This window comes from Gymnoscopelus braueri (assembly GCF_963280865.1).
Source record: "Gymnoscopelus braueri genome assembly, chromosome: 4".
Lineage (NCBI taxonomy): Eukaryota > Metazoa > Chordata > Actinopteri > Myctophiformes > Myctophidae > Gymnoscopelus > Gymnoscopelus braueri.
The window spans coordinates 29,748,513-29,764,880 of record NC_137605.1 but is presented as its reverse complement, the minus strand read 5'-3'; the positions used below and the strand labels follow the sequence as shown (position 1 = coordinate 29,764,880).

At 41.7% G+C, this 16,368-nt stretch overlaps 1 protein-coding gene across 3 annotated transcripts; it reads right to left on the bottom strand.

Annotated features, from left to right (window-relative positions):
* Positions 1-13,819: 13,819 nt before the first annotated feature.
* bola1 (bolA family member 1) lies at positions 13,820-15,840 on the bottom strand. 3 transcript variants are annotated; one of them, XM_080426914.1, is made up of 2 exons: positions 15,386-15,840; positions 13,820-14,499 (listed from the first exon to the last, which is right to left on the bottom strand). In XM_080426914.1, the coding sequence occupies exon 2, from the start codon at positions 14,436-14,438 to the stop codon at positions 13,986-13,988; it is 453 nt and encodes a 150-aa protein (XP_080283040.1). In that variant the 5' UTR covers positions 14,439-14,499; positions 15,386-15,840; the 3' UTR covers positions 13,820-13,985. The 3 variants fall into 3 exon arrangements, with proteins under 3 accessions (XP_080283040.1, XP_080283039.1, XP_080283038.1); XM_080426913.1 differs by having other exon boundaries at positions 13,820-14,487; positions 15,386-15,838; XM_080426912.1 differs by lacking the exon at positions 15,386-15,840 and adding an exon at positions 14,590-14,655 and having other exon boundaries at positions 13,820-14,487.
* Positions 15,841-16,368: the final 528 nt, after the last annotated feature.

The window sequence follows — 16,368 nt, the reverse complement described above, 5'->3', positions numbered from 1 at the left end:
CTCATCTACAACAGTAACACAGAAGAGGACTATAGAGTTGAATTGATCCCACAACAAGGCCGAAGTCTTAATACTGTAACAATTGGCCACCTTGATCAAATACATTATGTAGCACTAGAGAAAACTGACATAGATCAAACACACCAATCAACTGCTGAAACTGTTCAAGACAATGAAGATGAAGAAGACAGACAAGCATTTGAACAAACCAGTCAATTACGACGACTCCCATATGACACATTGCTTCAAGAAGAACATTTTTTAGATGCAGACACTACATATTCAAGATAAAAAAACAGGTTTTGGTCACTTTGTCCTTAGGCCCCAGCCATAAAAGTCCAGAAGGAGCGAGTGCATTCTCCGGCAGCGGCAACAGCCGCGGAACTTCCGCGGAACTGCCGGTGGAGGAGCGGCAGCTCCCGGCAGTGACTGCCGGCGGTGGAGCGGCAGCTGCCGGCGGAGCAGCGGAACTGCCGCGGAAACTGTCGGTGGAGGAGCGGCAGCAGCGGAACTGCCGGTGGAGGAGCGGCAGTCAACTTCTTTTTTCCGCCGATAAAGTATAGTTTTGGACCATGACGGAGGCGCGCCGAATCAGCAGACCTTGAGGCCAAGGAGTCGCGCCCGAGCGCCTCCAGGCGCGAGTGCCCGCGACGACCGGCCGATGGTCTGCTATTCGACTAAGCGCCGTCCGAGTTATGTACCGATAGGCACAGAATCGTAAATAATATTGGTGGGGACTGCGTTACACAAACGCAGCACACTCCCAAAGCTGGCGCCGCCGGCAGCTCCGCGGAGATGCCGCGGCAGCAGCCGCTGCCGGAAAATGCACTCGCTGTCCCTCTAAAAGTCTGTCCCCCTTTCGTCCATACATGGGCATAGACACAGGCTGACACGTCATGTGAAGTCTGGGTCTGGCAGAACCAGGTGTCCTGGTCTTGTTCACATAGGCCTGTTATAGCGCCACCAGGATGCCGCTTTGTGCAAAACATATTTTTTGACACTACTCCTACAGATTTTGCCCAAAAATCATGCAAATCGGTACACAGTATCTCTATAGTCATTAAACGAAACCAGTCTTTCAGATTTTTCATATTCCATCTTGATTGGCTAAAAATGGCTTCCAAAGTTTGTAGGAGTGCTCCGTTTTGAACAAAATGCCTCAAATCATGAACACAGCATGCAATTTCCATGACATTTTGCACGCACATTCTCATTAGGCCGAGGAAGAAATGCCACTTGAAAATTTTCAAATCAGCCTCATGGTGGCGCTATAACAGGCCCATTTGTGTTTTTACCTATTAGTGCACCGATCTGTGTAAAACTCTGTATGCGCACTCCCTAGAGGTGAAGGAAAAACCTTTGACCTGCATTTTTCTCTTCTGCCTTTTATAGCGCCACCAGGAGGCCGACTTATGTAAAACATATTTCTTTAAAATCGGAAGGAGTAATAACTCCTTCCGATTTTATCCAAATTTCATGCATCGGTACACGATGATCTCTATAGTCATGTGATCAAGCCGGATCTGTTTCATTTTTATATATAAAAATATTCCATCCTGTTTGGCTAAGATTAACATCTAAAGTTTGCAGTAGTGGCTTGTTTTGAACAAAATGCCGCAAATCATGAATGCAGCGTCCGATTGCGGTCACACGTTGCATGCACATTCACAATATGTTGAGGAACAAATGCACTTTTAACATTGGCCTGTTATAGCACCACCAGCAGGTCTAATTTAGCAAAACAAATGTTTTGAACAAAATGCCTCAAATCATGAATGCAGTGTCCTATTGCCATGCAAGGCCTAAAAAGAAATGGCACCCTTTTTACATTGGCCTATTATAGCGCCACCAGGAGGCCACAATAACCTACCTGACCTGGCGGAGACCTGTGCTTGAGCACTTTTTCTAGTTATTGTATATTATTGTATGTCTTTAAATGTCTTGATGAATTGAATACACAGGACCACAATGGCAACAAGCCCCTATGGGCTTTTTGTGCTAAATTGCAAACTGTTAATAAAGATTCAATCAATCAAAAATATACTGAGTTCTGACACCAGGATACTGACCAGGACACTGACACCAGGATACTGACCAGGATACTGACACCAGGACCATGATACTGATACTAATGCATAAGGACATTTCCACGAGGCTTCATTAGTTGAGGCAGTTGATATGAAGTTTGTCTCAAGACCCGCCCTACTCTCATTTGTGGTTGGATTTGTTCTGAGGGTGGGTAAGCCAATCAGAGGCGGAGTAGAAGTGACATCTCACATTGTGTTTTTTATTTATTTATTCCACAGTATAAACCTGTGTAAATGTTTAAAATGTGTCAATTTGAGAATAAAATGGCATAATAACATATGTTTTAAAAATACAACATACTTACAACATCTTACATCAACAAATTACATCAATTGTTTTCCGTCCCAGCCAAATACAAATGACAAAATACATTTTTAAAATACATGTATTTAGAATACTGCCCCATCTCGATCTCTGAGCACAAGCACATTTAGAAGAATTGTTCACTTTAAAAAGTTATGGCTAAACATGGGGAACAGAAAAAGATTGTTTGAAAATCTTGACAACCAATCCCCAGAAATAAAGTTGAATGAACGTTTACCCAACATTTAGATGGCCAAAGATTGCAAAGTGTGGTATTACTGCACAGAAAATGTTGTGATTGACAGCTGGTGGGGGGAGAATGGAAGTCTGTGAGAGGAATGAAGCACACAGGGTTCAAAGCTATAGCGAGCAGGAGTGTGAAGATCACGGAGGTTGAGCAACAAAAAAGTTCAGAGAGAACTGAGAAAGGTGTAGAAGCAGCACAAAAAGGAGGCCTTGAGAGAGTCTTATCTGTGACCCATCTGTCTTGACATGTACACTCCATTGCTTAGCACCCCGGAGGGGAGCAAAGGGGAGCCATGTGTGTCAGTGACTGAGTGTGGATTCTCTACAGGGCTTAGGGCTAAGGCATTGGCCTGTGCACTCTGGCCCAAAACCAGCCTAACCAGCCTCATGCCTCAACCAACCCCCAGCCAAACTCCCATGACTTACTGCTGTCATGTGATAGAACAAACCGTGGGATGGAAACAAGAAACAGCCATTGACAAAAAAGGGAGTCACACATCAGTTGGGATACAGATGTTACTTGCTTTGACAATTCACTTTTTAACTTTGGCATTTTGCCATTTGTCATGCTGTTTTGTTGACATCTCCCATTGCTTTCTTGTCATTTGGGAAGGACTGGTGTGTGCTCAAGAATTTAAGTGATTTACTGATATTTAGTTCTGCTAGAGAACGATAGAGTGATAATGGAATAATTGATCCAAGAAGCTTAATCTTCTAACATTGTAATTGTTAAATAAAATAAATGTTTTCATGTGCGTTTACTGGAGTTGTTAAAATTGACCCTTGCCTGCTTTCACCTATTCTTCAAAAACAACTATTTAGAACTTTTTCATCTCAAGGAATGTGACAGTTAGAGAGCCTCCCAAAAGATCATTATCAGACCTCATGGTATGAGTTTAACTATAGTACAACTAAGTACCTACAGTACATGGGGTGTCTGGGTGGTGCAGGGGCAAAGTTCATTCCAAACAAATTATATTTTACTAGGAACATGACCCAACAGGAAGGTACTGTAAACTTTAAATGTTCAAAACAGAAACATTAATTTAAAATGTCCATTATTGGTTAAATACAATTTGTCGTTCTTATAATATTCTACAATAGGTGGAATATTTCTGTCCAAACTCCCAAAAGTCCTTAGATCACATTTTGGCGTGCCTTGCAGTCCTACAGTACTAGAGGACAGGTGCTATAGTTTATTGCCAGAGAGCAATGTGAAGCTGAATGTTGTGTACTTAAGTGTATAACTGGCTCTGCATTTCAACCATTATTGCCCACCATATCCAGCAGTCACCTACTACTAGCCCACACCAATTCATGAATGAACAAAGGCAAATGAGTTCACTAACATTACAGTCATAATCTTAAATGTATTTTGTAAATGGCAGGGGAGAGTTCTCTGTTGCTACACTGAACTCCTACGGGTTGGTCGGGGCATCTGTTCGGCAGGGAGCAGAACTTGGAGGGATACCGTGTTCCTCTGCATGCGTTACGTAGTCCTGGTGAAACTCCTCACTGTCAGGTAGACTGGATCAATTTGCCTTGCAGATTGTCAGATACGGAAACGGTCTGTCTGCATGCATGTACTATGTGTGTGTGCAAATTACTGGATACAGTAGACGGAAATGTATTGATTGATTGAATACTTTATTAACAGTTGGTAAAACAAGAAATGACAAAGTCATAATATACCCGCTTGCGGCAGGCTGTTTTTGCCCCAATCTGCAGCACAAAATGTAAAAGTTGTCATCAAAATAAAATCTCAGCCATTCGAATGCAACAAAAATAACTCCATAGAGGTTCATTGGTTGGCTACCAATATAAAGTGTGTGTGTGTGTGTGTGTGTGTGTGTGTGTGTGTGTGTGTGTGTGTGTGTGTGTGTGTGTGTGTGTGTGTGTGTGTGTGTGTGTGTGTGTGTGTGGTGTGTACAATATCAATGATAGTGAAAATAATTGATCTACAATCTGACAGATCTGCTATTTTCACCAGCTGATATAGTTACTTCATAATGTAGCCTACCCTTAGCCAAGTCAAAACTACAGTGTTTCACTTAGAAATGTATGAACAACAAAAATGACGAGACACACACACACACACCCAGGAGGACTGGTTGATAGTGTTGTATGCATTGTTCCTGGACAAAAGACCGGTGGTGACCAGTTAGTATTCATTTATGTATGAAAGAAATAAACTATTTTCAGAATAAACTAAGTGAGTCCATAGAATACAGGTAGCATAAGGGCAGTCATGTTAAAAACATCAACAGTGGTGGAAAAAGTACTGTAATGTTTTACTTAAGTAAAAGTATGAATACTGCAATGTAACCCTAACCCTTTATAAAAGTGAAGCGCACAACGTGTCTTTTGATTTCACTGTTTGAAATAGCTAGGCTTGAGTTGTAATGCATAACTGCAAGTTTGCCCTTTTCACTACTGGCTTAAATGAATGAAAAACCCAAATGGGTCCATTTGGTTTCATTAATGTCTTTTGTAAATGAAGTATTCAATAAAACGTCATAATAAAAAATAGCAGATCTACAAGCTCACAAGGCGGCGATGCGTTGTGAGCTTGTAGATCTGCTTTTTTCTGATAAAATGCAGCTGATTTTAGCGTCATACCTTACATGAAAAATGTTGCTACAGTAACCTTGGTTGTAGTGTGTAGTCATTCATTTGTAAACAGGGCAGTCATGTTAAAAACAGCAACAGTGGTGGGAAAAGTACTCGTACTAGTGTTGCCATGTATACTAATTACCGCCGTCCGAGTTATGTACCGATAGGCACAGAATAGTAAATGATGTTGTGGGGACTGCGTTTGCCCCAACTCGTTTCACTCAACTCGCCGGTCTCTCCCCGCACCCGCCCCGCCCCCCGCTACTGAGACCGGGGGTAAAAAGGCAGGTCGCGTGAAAGACAGTATTATGTTGAGAAAATATGAAGTCATTACAGCACCATAACATGGTGAATAAATTTTGTTTTGGGATGTACAATACATGAAAATTACGAGAGTAAGAACGCGACTTGCGTCGATAACTAATGGGGAGCGGACAGTAGCGCGCTTGGCTAAAAACAGTTAGTTAGTAACATCATACAAGCTAACTATTAGCCAAATTCGGCTAGCGCTCGGAGGACTGCATAGTCCCATAGCTTGGGAGGACGAGGCCGCCCGTTCAGAGTATGGGAAAGTATCCCATTGGCTTAAACGACAGCCAATGACGCAAATCTGTCGAACAAATCTGTCGAATGCAAATTTATCTGTCGAATGATGAGTCGTAGGTCTGCCTCTGCATAGACCCGCCAGCTTTCAGCAAGCGGGTAAAAAGGTACAGTGGTACAGATTTATACAAAAGGATGCTAAAAGGATAACCCCAAAAAGGCCCAGGGCTTATTTCCATTGAGGTCCTGTGTATTTAATTCATCAAGGCATTTTAAGACAAACAATAATATGCAAAACATCATATATACGAGTAGTAATAAAAAAGAAAGATATGTACAGTAAGCAGTTGGGGGGTGGGGGGGGGGGGTCATTTCCGGTGATAAGCTTAGACTTTTTACAGGGGCCAGTAACAAATTGCAGACACCTGTAGGTGCTCTTTTAGAGCGAATTTGAGCTCTGAAGAGTAAACAGAAATTAGGCTGCTTCCACAGGTACTGCGGAAAGCCTAATGACGCAAGGTTTCTGTCAGGTGAAAAGAAGCGGCTGGCAATAGTGTAGGCTATCGAAGGAGACATGTGACTGTCTACACCGTCCTCAGACCAACAGGGGTTGGCAACGACAGGGACTTTTATTGTACTAGAGGTTTAAATTGGGCTGCACTGCTGATCTGACTGATATGCCCATATATGGAGATCTCTGTATCTGCCAGTCCTTGTCCCTTTTATGCCCATATATGGAGATCTCTGTATTTGATAGTCCTTGTCCCTTTTATGCCCATATATGGGGATCCCTGATGTCATCAGTATATGCCCAATTGCCCATATATGGGCATGCTGATATAACCATTCATAGGGGTGGGCAATATGGCAAAACAAATCTGAATCAGGATCAACGATCTTATCACAACTTTTTCATGTTGGTATTTAGGATTATAATTTTTTTTATTATGATTATGAATCAAATATATGATGATTCATTACATATGATTAGTTATATTAGTATTATAATAATAATATATCAGGGCTCGAAATTAACTTGGTAGCACCGGTGTAAGGAGCACCAATATGTAATTAAAAAGAAAATCAATAAAAACAACAATATAACAATGCAGTTTAAGTAGCCTAACATGAAATGCTGGAAGTAGGCTAGCCTTAAAAACACATGGTAGGCCACCACTGGGACTTTATGCAATATTCTGGGGACAGTTTTGACAATAACTGTCTTGAATATTGTTGAGATGAGATGGCTCATATCATGTCTGACCATTTACTGTGCCACACGACTGACAATTATAATGTGTATTCAGTATTCATGATAATAAATTCATTGTGACGTTAAGAATTTACTGGAATCAAATTGTAATGTCCACCACAATTTTCACCGTTACCATCCATCCATTCATCTATCCTAAAAACGAAAGAAATACAAATCAATCCAAGATGTTTCACATCAAATCCAACCCCCAAAGATGTTTTACTTTACTTACTTGTACGGCACACCTGGGAGATTTGTAATAATGAATACCTGATGTGGAGAGCCAGTTAATTCCCCCTATAAAATAACTCCCTTCCTTCTTCCTGTGGGCCCCGGCTGTTGTTTATCAAGCGAGGTAACGTCCTGTCATGTGACCCCCCCTTCTCTTCGCAGCAACCAACCCACCTGTGTGGACTTTTCTCTTAATCCCACTGCAGCTCTCCTTTTTTTTTTTTTTGCTGCGCTTTGTTTGAATACTTAGACTACTGAGTGTAACTAATTCTCCCGAACAGGGATATTGTCTTCTCCCCATCTCTACTTTTGTTCCAGCCCTTTAAAGCCCTCCATTCACCGGTTTCATTAGTTGCCAGTGTGGCGAGAGAGAGAGGGTGAAAAAAGCTTTCCAATTAAAGGTCTTAATAGCCTATTACCATGATCTTAAATTCAACACTTGTTTTTCCTCACATCATGAAACCAGCTACAGAGTAATGACCAGATCAGCATGGGAGCTTCTGAAACCTATTCTGTCGTTTTTTAAATCTTAATGAGGTCTGATTTCAATGCGTCTTCTATTCATTGTTGCTATAACTCTGCTACAAACACAACAATGGTAAATAAAAGAGAATGACAAAGATTACAGGCTTAAGAATGTGGCACGTATGGTGTCTGCTTTTTCCTTAATGTCAAATCCTTACTTTTCTGCCAGGTCTTCTGGTTTACCATTAAAACCATATAAATTTTACAGTTGTTGTTTTTAGCGGGAGCTTAATTTAAATGTGTTTAACAGGCCGCTCTCTCTACACACATGTTACACAAACCCTGCAGCTGACCAGGGGGGCCCAGCGGAGGCAGCTAGTCCCTTGGGATGACCAAACCAGTCTTTCTCAGACATCCATTTGGCGCACCCACCCCACCCCACCTCCAGCCCCGATGGATGACCCCCAACCAGGAGGGGTCAGCTGTGCAGTGGGAGCTTCAGCCCCTTCAACCCCCACCCCACGGTCCGGAGCCACAGCGTAAATCAGGGGCCTGTCCATCGCGGGAACGCCGCCCTGTCAAGGGTCCCAGCCCGGCATGGCACCATCCGTCCGAAGGCTGTGACGCAGAGCCAGTGCTGCCCAAGGTGCGTTCCCACTGACCTGCCGCCCAGACTGGGCAATGTGGTCTAGACCTGGAGCCCTGTGGCAGATCTGTCAGCGACTGGATGTTGGAGAAACCACCCTATGTCCATCTAACATGGTGGGTGGCATTGGCGGTCAATTGCAGTATCATATACTTTAATATTTAGAGATTTACAGTATATATACTCAAGCCTTTCACTGTGCAGCACAACACATTAATCATTGGGTGGCCTTTTATTCTTGCTCAAACCAGTGAGCTGATCATTTAGCTTTATGCTCTCAGCCATCCTCAAGTTTTGACGTGTGTGCAAATGTAATACAATTCAACGACTTAACAGATGCTCAAAATTAAATAAGACTGTATACTGTGCATCCGTAAATGTCTATTTGCTTCTTTAATTGATTGCTTTCAGAAGAACAGTAATTAGCAGCAGCACTACCAATAAAGCCCTTTTCACATCATTCAGATACAAATACTAACCGGTCTTAATGGACTCATACATACAGCCTACATAACCATTTCACCAGCATAAAATGCATGCCATAACAAGTCATGACCTATTGGGACACCCAAACCAACCCTGTCATTTTGCTGTAACAACCAGTCAGAATAGGTGATGTACAACCCACAAATGTAAAACAGTCTGACTTTTAAGTGCAAAACAAGTCCTTGCACTCCTCCTTATCACCCTTGACGACTTGACATCTCTCCCTCTCCATCATAACAGCACCTGGAATTGCAACACATAAATCTCACCGCCAGAGACAGTCTGCGACTCCCCCGGGCAGTAAGACCAGCTTATTGCCTCCTCCCTAGATCATGCCGAGTGTCTCGTCCCCTGTGTGCATCTCTCCCCTTGGGCCTGCTGCAAATGGACAAGCGTGGGGTCATAAAAATGGTTGTGTTACTGTTTTTCCTTTTCCAAACCAGTGACACCAGTTGTTCACCCTCCTCATCGGAGGCCTTTTGTGAAGTCTGACAGGCTGTCTATTCCAGACAGAGAATGGCTGTAGAAGTTGACATACATTACATCAAGGTGACATTCCACCAAAGGGCTCATCTTTATGAGCTAACAATAACTTAGGATGGAGTAAAGTATTTCATGCTTATTTTGGCTGTGTGCATTGTTGATAAGACCTATTGTTTGTTGATGTGCTGTATCAATTAAAATAGAACAACTTGTGGAAATATAAAGACCACATTCATATATCAGATAAATGACACTGAGGGCAAAGGATGGGTTATTGCTTGCTATTTTTAGGCTCCTAACGATGGTTTTGAGGGATTTTTTGGCATTACTCTAAAATGTTTTTGTAATAAGAGTGATTAGGGGGAGTTCACATGGATGAGGGTAGAACACACACACACACACACACACACACACACACACACACACACACACACACACACACACACACACACACACACACACACACACACACACACACATTTTTCATTCACACTGTCTTCACTTCACACTGAACATTATTCTGTTACTATAAAAATAAGAAGAAAAATACAAAGTTAAGCCTATTCAGTGAACAGTTTTGTATTTATGGGTACAAGGAAAGTGAGGTAGGTTTTATAGATTCACACCTATTTGAAATTAGAGTGACAGTTAGCGGCACTATGACTGTCACTGTGATTTAACTAAATGTTCAAATTATGCTTTGGCCCTTTCTCCACTACAAAAGTTTCATTTGGATTAGGCCTATGCTGAAACGTTGTATCCATTGTGTGGGACCTTTTAAGGTCACAAAATCAGCTTCAGTTTCACATAACATTTCCACTGTTTGCACATGCTGCCCCCATGTGGTGAAACAACCATACTGAAATTAGCCTCTGCAAAATAGACGCTTGATCACGATAATTATTGTGTTTTTCTGGCTCCTACAGACAGTCTCTGTGAGGTTCACGAATTCTGTTAACTGCCTACCACAATTTCTTACGTAGGCTAGCCTATTTCCATCTTTCCAAAAAGCGCGGGTGGTTGCTCCGCCATTTAGCGCTCTTCAAAGGCATAGACAACGCAATGTATTTGGATACTTTGCTGCGGACTAAGCAATCGATTGACAATGTAAAAATACTAAATACTCAGTTAGTAGGAAGAAGAATCCGCTAACTCCATTAAAAACTGCACACTGAGCTTCTCTCTAGTCGTCAACACACATAACTACAAAATATATTATAAAGAAATGTCAGGCAGCAGTTCCAGACAGCAGAGTGGCGCAGCGGAAGCGTGCTGGGCCCATAACCCAGAGGTCGATGGATCGAAACCATCCTCTGCTAATTTTTTTTTTTTTTTTTTTTTTTTTAAATAGATGAGTTAGTAATCTTAGGCTACTCGAGTTTTATAGACAGAATAATACTCACGCTGGTCACGTATAGGCATTTTATGCATTGTTTTAAGAGTTTGCTTAATTAAAAGTCGCAAAACCGTGGTCCCCTTCCCTGTAGAAAACATGGACACAACTGGCTATTTTGATGGTAACAGGAAGAGTGGGCACTTCGGTGTTAAGTTAGCTAATTGTTTCCCTTCAAAATGTCAAATGTTTGTTGTAGTAATGTAAAGTATACATGATTGGAACATGCGTAAACATTTGACAATTAGGTTTAATATTTCTACAATTGCTACCCAGTCATTTTGGCATGAAATGATGCCTGATAATGATATACCGTGCATATTCACATCATGTTTACTTTACACATTACATAAGACCATTTTTCTCATTTTTTTACATTTTGGACAAAATAGCCAATTTCACATCGAGGTGCCCACTCTTCTTGTATCCATTTTTGATGACCCCTGTTTACATTCAATAGGCTTACATAGCCTATTTAGCACATGTACCCTATTCTTTAACACACTCCCACACATACTGTATAGCCTATTAATTGGATGATAGCTACTGCATGCAAGTTTCCCATCCTTCCAACTCCCAGCAGCTGCATGAGGCTAGTCTTTTATGGGACGGGTGTTTCATTTAATTTGTTAGCCAACTTGTTGCCTATTTTAGATAGCTGCTAGTTATGTTTGATCATTTTGTTGTCAATATTTCCCATGCCTAAGTGGTGCATTTAAACACCAATAGGCCTATCTATTTTCAAAATACAAGAATACGCAATACAACATGAAGACTTTCAAAATACTAACATGTTCTCTTCCAACAGGAACATTTTGTCAATAATAGCACAATGTCATATAACAAGACCAGGAAACCGGTTCTGCCAGACCCAGAATGAAGTCCTAGTATATAACACACCTACAAACCACTTTATAACTGAAGTTCATGATGTCATGAATAGTTCGTGACGAAAGGGGACGTCACAAACTTTTTATTGGCTGGGGCCGGAGGACAAATGGCCCCTGCCCATGTATGGACGAAACAGGTACAAAGCCTCATGGTACAAAGCCTCCATACATGGAGGAAACAGGTACAAAACATGCACTACGTCACGGCTAAGCCGGACTTCACATGACGTGTCAGCCTGTGTATACCCATGTATGGACGAAAGGGGGACAGTTTTTTTTGGCTGGGGCCGGAGGACAAATGACCCCTGCCCATGTATGGACGAAACAGATACAAAGCCTCATGTAAGCCCGACCCCTTGGGTCTGGCAAACACAACAGCAGAATAGATGGAATACAACTGTATTATGTGCCAGTTCAAACAACATGAATATATTGTATTGGTCATAAATTGTCTTTTGTAAAGTAGTTTATTTTGAAGTCACTACATTTTCATTTTGTTGGGTTTACTAAAATGAAACATTCAATACCAAAAGTGATAGAGTTCTATCTCAGAATAGCTTTATAGAATGTAGTTTATGGGGGGGGGTGGCAATAAGTGACATTATTGCTGCAGTAACAGCATACATAATGAAATGGTGCATGATCTATGATGGTCACTTATCTCATCACCAGTTATCGTAGCTGTACTGGCACTTACCACTTAAACCCCAGCTGTATTCTGGGGAAAATTTTTGCAGAAAACAGCAGATCTTGCGACGTGTTGTGAACTTGTAGATCGGCTATTTTCAGCAAAGATATTTAGAGCCCTGAGGGACTCTGGTCAACCAAGTACAGGGGTTAAGTGGTTAAGCAGCACCATGCATTCTAAACTCCTCTCCATCTACCTTGTACTCATGATCCAGTCATTCCTCTCCTTTGTCCAACGCCTCTGCCTTGTCCTGGTACTCCCTCATCCAGCCATTCTTATTTCTGTTGTATTGTTCTTTGTCCACACCGGACCAGGCCAAAATAGGTCCCCTTTTTACCATATACTACTTACTGTATGGTGATTAAAGAAACTCAACACCTGAGTGTTGCCTTGATGTTAATCAGCTTTGATTAATCTATTGGCATAATGCAACTTGAGTCAGCTGTTTCTCAATAGCAATTCAAGAAAATACAGGACATATTTGTTTCAGTCTACAATGTGAACTTCTCTTCACTTCAAATTTAGCCTAGCCTTGTACATTAAGGTTTAGACTAACATAAGGATAAGGTTATCTGTCAACATACAGATGCGTTTGTAAATTTGCCAGTTGTCAGTTGTATTGTTGGCTGAGCTTGTGTATAAGGTTTTAAAGGAGTAATTTTTTTAAAGAGTCAAACTGTATGAATTTGGGGTCAAAAGAACAAGAAATGGGTTAATTGTACAGCCCTCATCCACAAACTGATGGTGTACTACCTGTGTTAAGGGTTTTGGAAATAGAGTTCTGGACTACAAAACAAAAAAAGGTTGACAGCAACTGTAGAAGAAAAAAAGTGATCATTGAGTATATTAACACATTGGGTGCCAGAGGTTTATTAAAATATTATACGTTGAGTGCCAGCATTTCTTCCATCCACTTGCGTTATACATTTCGTGCTGTGAGAAGCCCCGACGCGGAAATGCATGTAAACAAAGCGTGCGTGCGAGACGGCGGAGGGTCCCGACTAACGCCTGGAACAATAATATTTCTAACGCGATCCTCCATTGCAGCGTGATCGCCGATCGAAAACGGCTCGTTTCCACCACATTAAAAAGAAATGGAGATATTAAGCTTTTAATCAAGGAGATAACATTGAAAACGCCGACCGGAAGGATTTTTGACATGGAGCCACATCCAGCCTCTTCTTCTCAGAAACTGCTTGGGTGATGTCAAAGTTTCGTTTTAGCGCCCCACGTGGCCCACATGTATAAAAATAGAATTGGGTCAAAAACGGTCCGGACCGTTTTCGGCACTTCTCGTTTGGACCCTCAAAAACGGTCCGGACCGTTTTTGGCATTCAATGTGTTAAGCCCTTCAAATATATTAACTATTCACTTTGAAAAATAAGTAAAATAATTTCATTTCTTTATTGATAAATGTGAAATATAAAGGATGTTGGTTTATAGAACTGTTGGCTTTTTGTGTTCAGTCATTTAAAAAAGCAAGTGTCACTTTATTTTTTACATATTTATTTAATATTGTGGCTTCTCTCATATTGTCAGCAAATTATAGATTGTATTTACACAGTATTACACAGGGAGCAGGGTTTCCCACCGCCCGAGTATGAAGCAAAAACTATTCCAGTCCAGCCAAGGGTCCATCCCCGGAGTCCAGTGACTCACTCTCGTCCAGCCTTCAACTTTTCCTCCACTGTGTGGTCGCCCCTGGATCCTCCCATGCATTGTGGACTCTTGGCCAGGGTAGGGTTACTCCCCCACTGCTGTGGGGTCTTCGCCTGGATAGCCAGTGCATGAACACAGCTGCTCAGCTCCTCACGCAATGCCTCGTTGACCAGACGGTGGCGCTGTATCAATGACAGGCCGTCAAACCTTGGGCTGACAACAAGGACTCTGAAGTGGGACTCGGAACCAGGAGGCACGGCATGCATGTGGCTTTCATTGTGGACCTCTAAGTGTTCTGGTTCAAGCATGTCACTCAGCTTGGTTCTGATGGCCCTCTCAACGGGCCGACTAGGGTCTGGGTCCATGTGCGGTCTGAAGTTGGCCAAAGACCGGGTTGAGGCAACAGTGGTGTAGACAGGCCGAGCAATACGGAGGACACGGGGCAGCATTAGATGTTGTGGCAGCAGGAGACCCTCAGGAACAGGCTGATGTAAACAGCTGTGAAGGACACTTGTGTTAAAGTATTAGAAAAATAAATTTAAATGCTGAAAAGCATAAAACATAGTAAGGCCTCCTGAGGTAGTTTCTAGTTTAGTTCACCTTGCAAGGTAGCCTTCCACTTCCTTAACAGCTGCAGTGATAACTATCATCAGTGCAGGTTGATTTGTTGCTATAAGATGATAAATGACATTGCGATGATGTCATTGCATTATGTTATTACGTAATGACGTAAAATAATATATATTTTTGTGTCATGTAGAGGGAAAATGTGTGCATTTTAGTGTTTTTAGACACTAGAATTGCCAAATTAATTTAATGGCAACACTAAAGTCTACATGGTCTGGTCTGTCAGTACGTACAGTATGTGCTGCTATGTGCTACGTTGTGTTATTTTTATGTCAGACTCTACACCATAGAAATAAACACGTGTCTACATCATAGGGTCTGACCATAGAGGTATAATATAGGGTCTGACAGCTCTGACAGTGACACAGAGTTATGGTTTGCCACTGCTGCCTGCTTCTCATCATGATTTGTGTGCATGGGGTTCTCATCTTAAACAAGCGTAATGCTTAATGAGGGTTTCCAGTTTAGTAGACCTTGTATTGTGAATTTGTACTGTTATGTTATGTACTGTCATGTACTATTCTCATGTCTTTCTAAATAAACTACATCAATCAATCAATCTCAAGCATGCATATTGGCCAATACAAAAACTAGCTAAGCTTGCTAGCGATAGCCGTTAGCTTGATATACACTTGTCAAAATCATCCCGTTATACAGAAATATCACCAATCTTGAGCTCGTGTATATTGAATAGATTGATTTTGTAACAGTACACCAGTAACAATCTGTAAAACTAGAATGCCGAAGTCACAGTCTGAGTCTGACTCACCTTCTGCTCACTCGTTCTACCTCTATGGTTCTTACGGGAGGGGACGTTATGAAATGTTACGCCAGAAATGATTATCGGAACAAGAGTCTGTCTGAACCGTTTCCGTATCCGCTGTAGACCCTTTTCTTTTCTTTTTTGTTCTCCCTTCAGCAGTAACCTCGCATCACCAGTCTTTCCACCTCGGAGGAAAGCCTGGTGTTCGTTACTAAAGACCCATATGATCCGGTCTAGGCCACGCCTACTGAAAAAGAAAAAAGAAAAAAGAATCCTCTTTCCGGATTGTCGCGATCCGGTTTTGCGGTGCCGCTTTGTTTTGGTTCCCCAATCCCTATTTAAATGGAATAGAATTTCCCCGTGGGATAATATGGATAATACAGACTCTAAATAGTCTCCAGAAAGTACACTCACATTTATATTTAAAAAATAAGCTAAACTACGCGCATCAAGGATTTTATTAGGACGGACTTATTTTGGGGTGAGACGTCTTTCCGGTTTGTCGCGATCCGGTCGCTGATGACGCGGATGACGTAGAGCTCCCGACCGAAAAGGAATGCTGCCCAGGCTACTTCAGCAGTGGTTGTCTCTCAACCTGTGGGCCGGGTCCCCTCAGGACCTCATATGTATATAGGCCATCACTGCACCAAAAGTAATCAACAAGATAAACCACAAGAACTCTAACGGAGACTGAGGGTGTGGGAGAGACATCTGATACAAAAAAAATACAAAAATGTCATGAAGTGACATTGTAGCAAGAGGATACTATCTGAACAGTGAAGTCGTGTTTTTCTTTATTTCTTTCTTTTTATGTGATGTGTATTGTATGTGTGTTTAAAAAAAGTAATACAAATTCTAAGTGACAAAAAAAAAAGTAATCAACAAACTATACTATCAAAACTGGTCATACATTGACCAAATTGTAAAATAATATAAGAAATTGAAAATATAGCCGATCGACATTGCGAGGCGTTGTGAGCTTGAAGATC

What these genes read in the sequence shown, in the direction of transcription:
- bola1 (XM_080426912.1), bottom strand. Translation starts at nt 14,639, where the DNA reads ATGATAGTTATCACTGCAGCTGTTAAGGAAGTGGAAGGCTACCTTGCA. An exon ending in GTGGAAGGCTACCTTGCAAG is followed by an intron (nt 14,488 to 14,589) that starts GTGAACTAAACT and finishes TGTCCTTCACAG; the next exon opens with CTGTTTACATCAGCCTGTTC.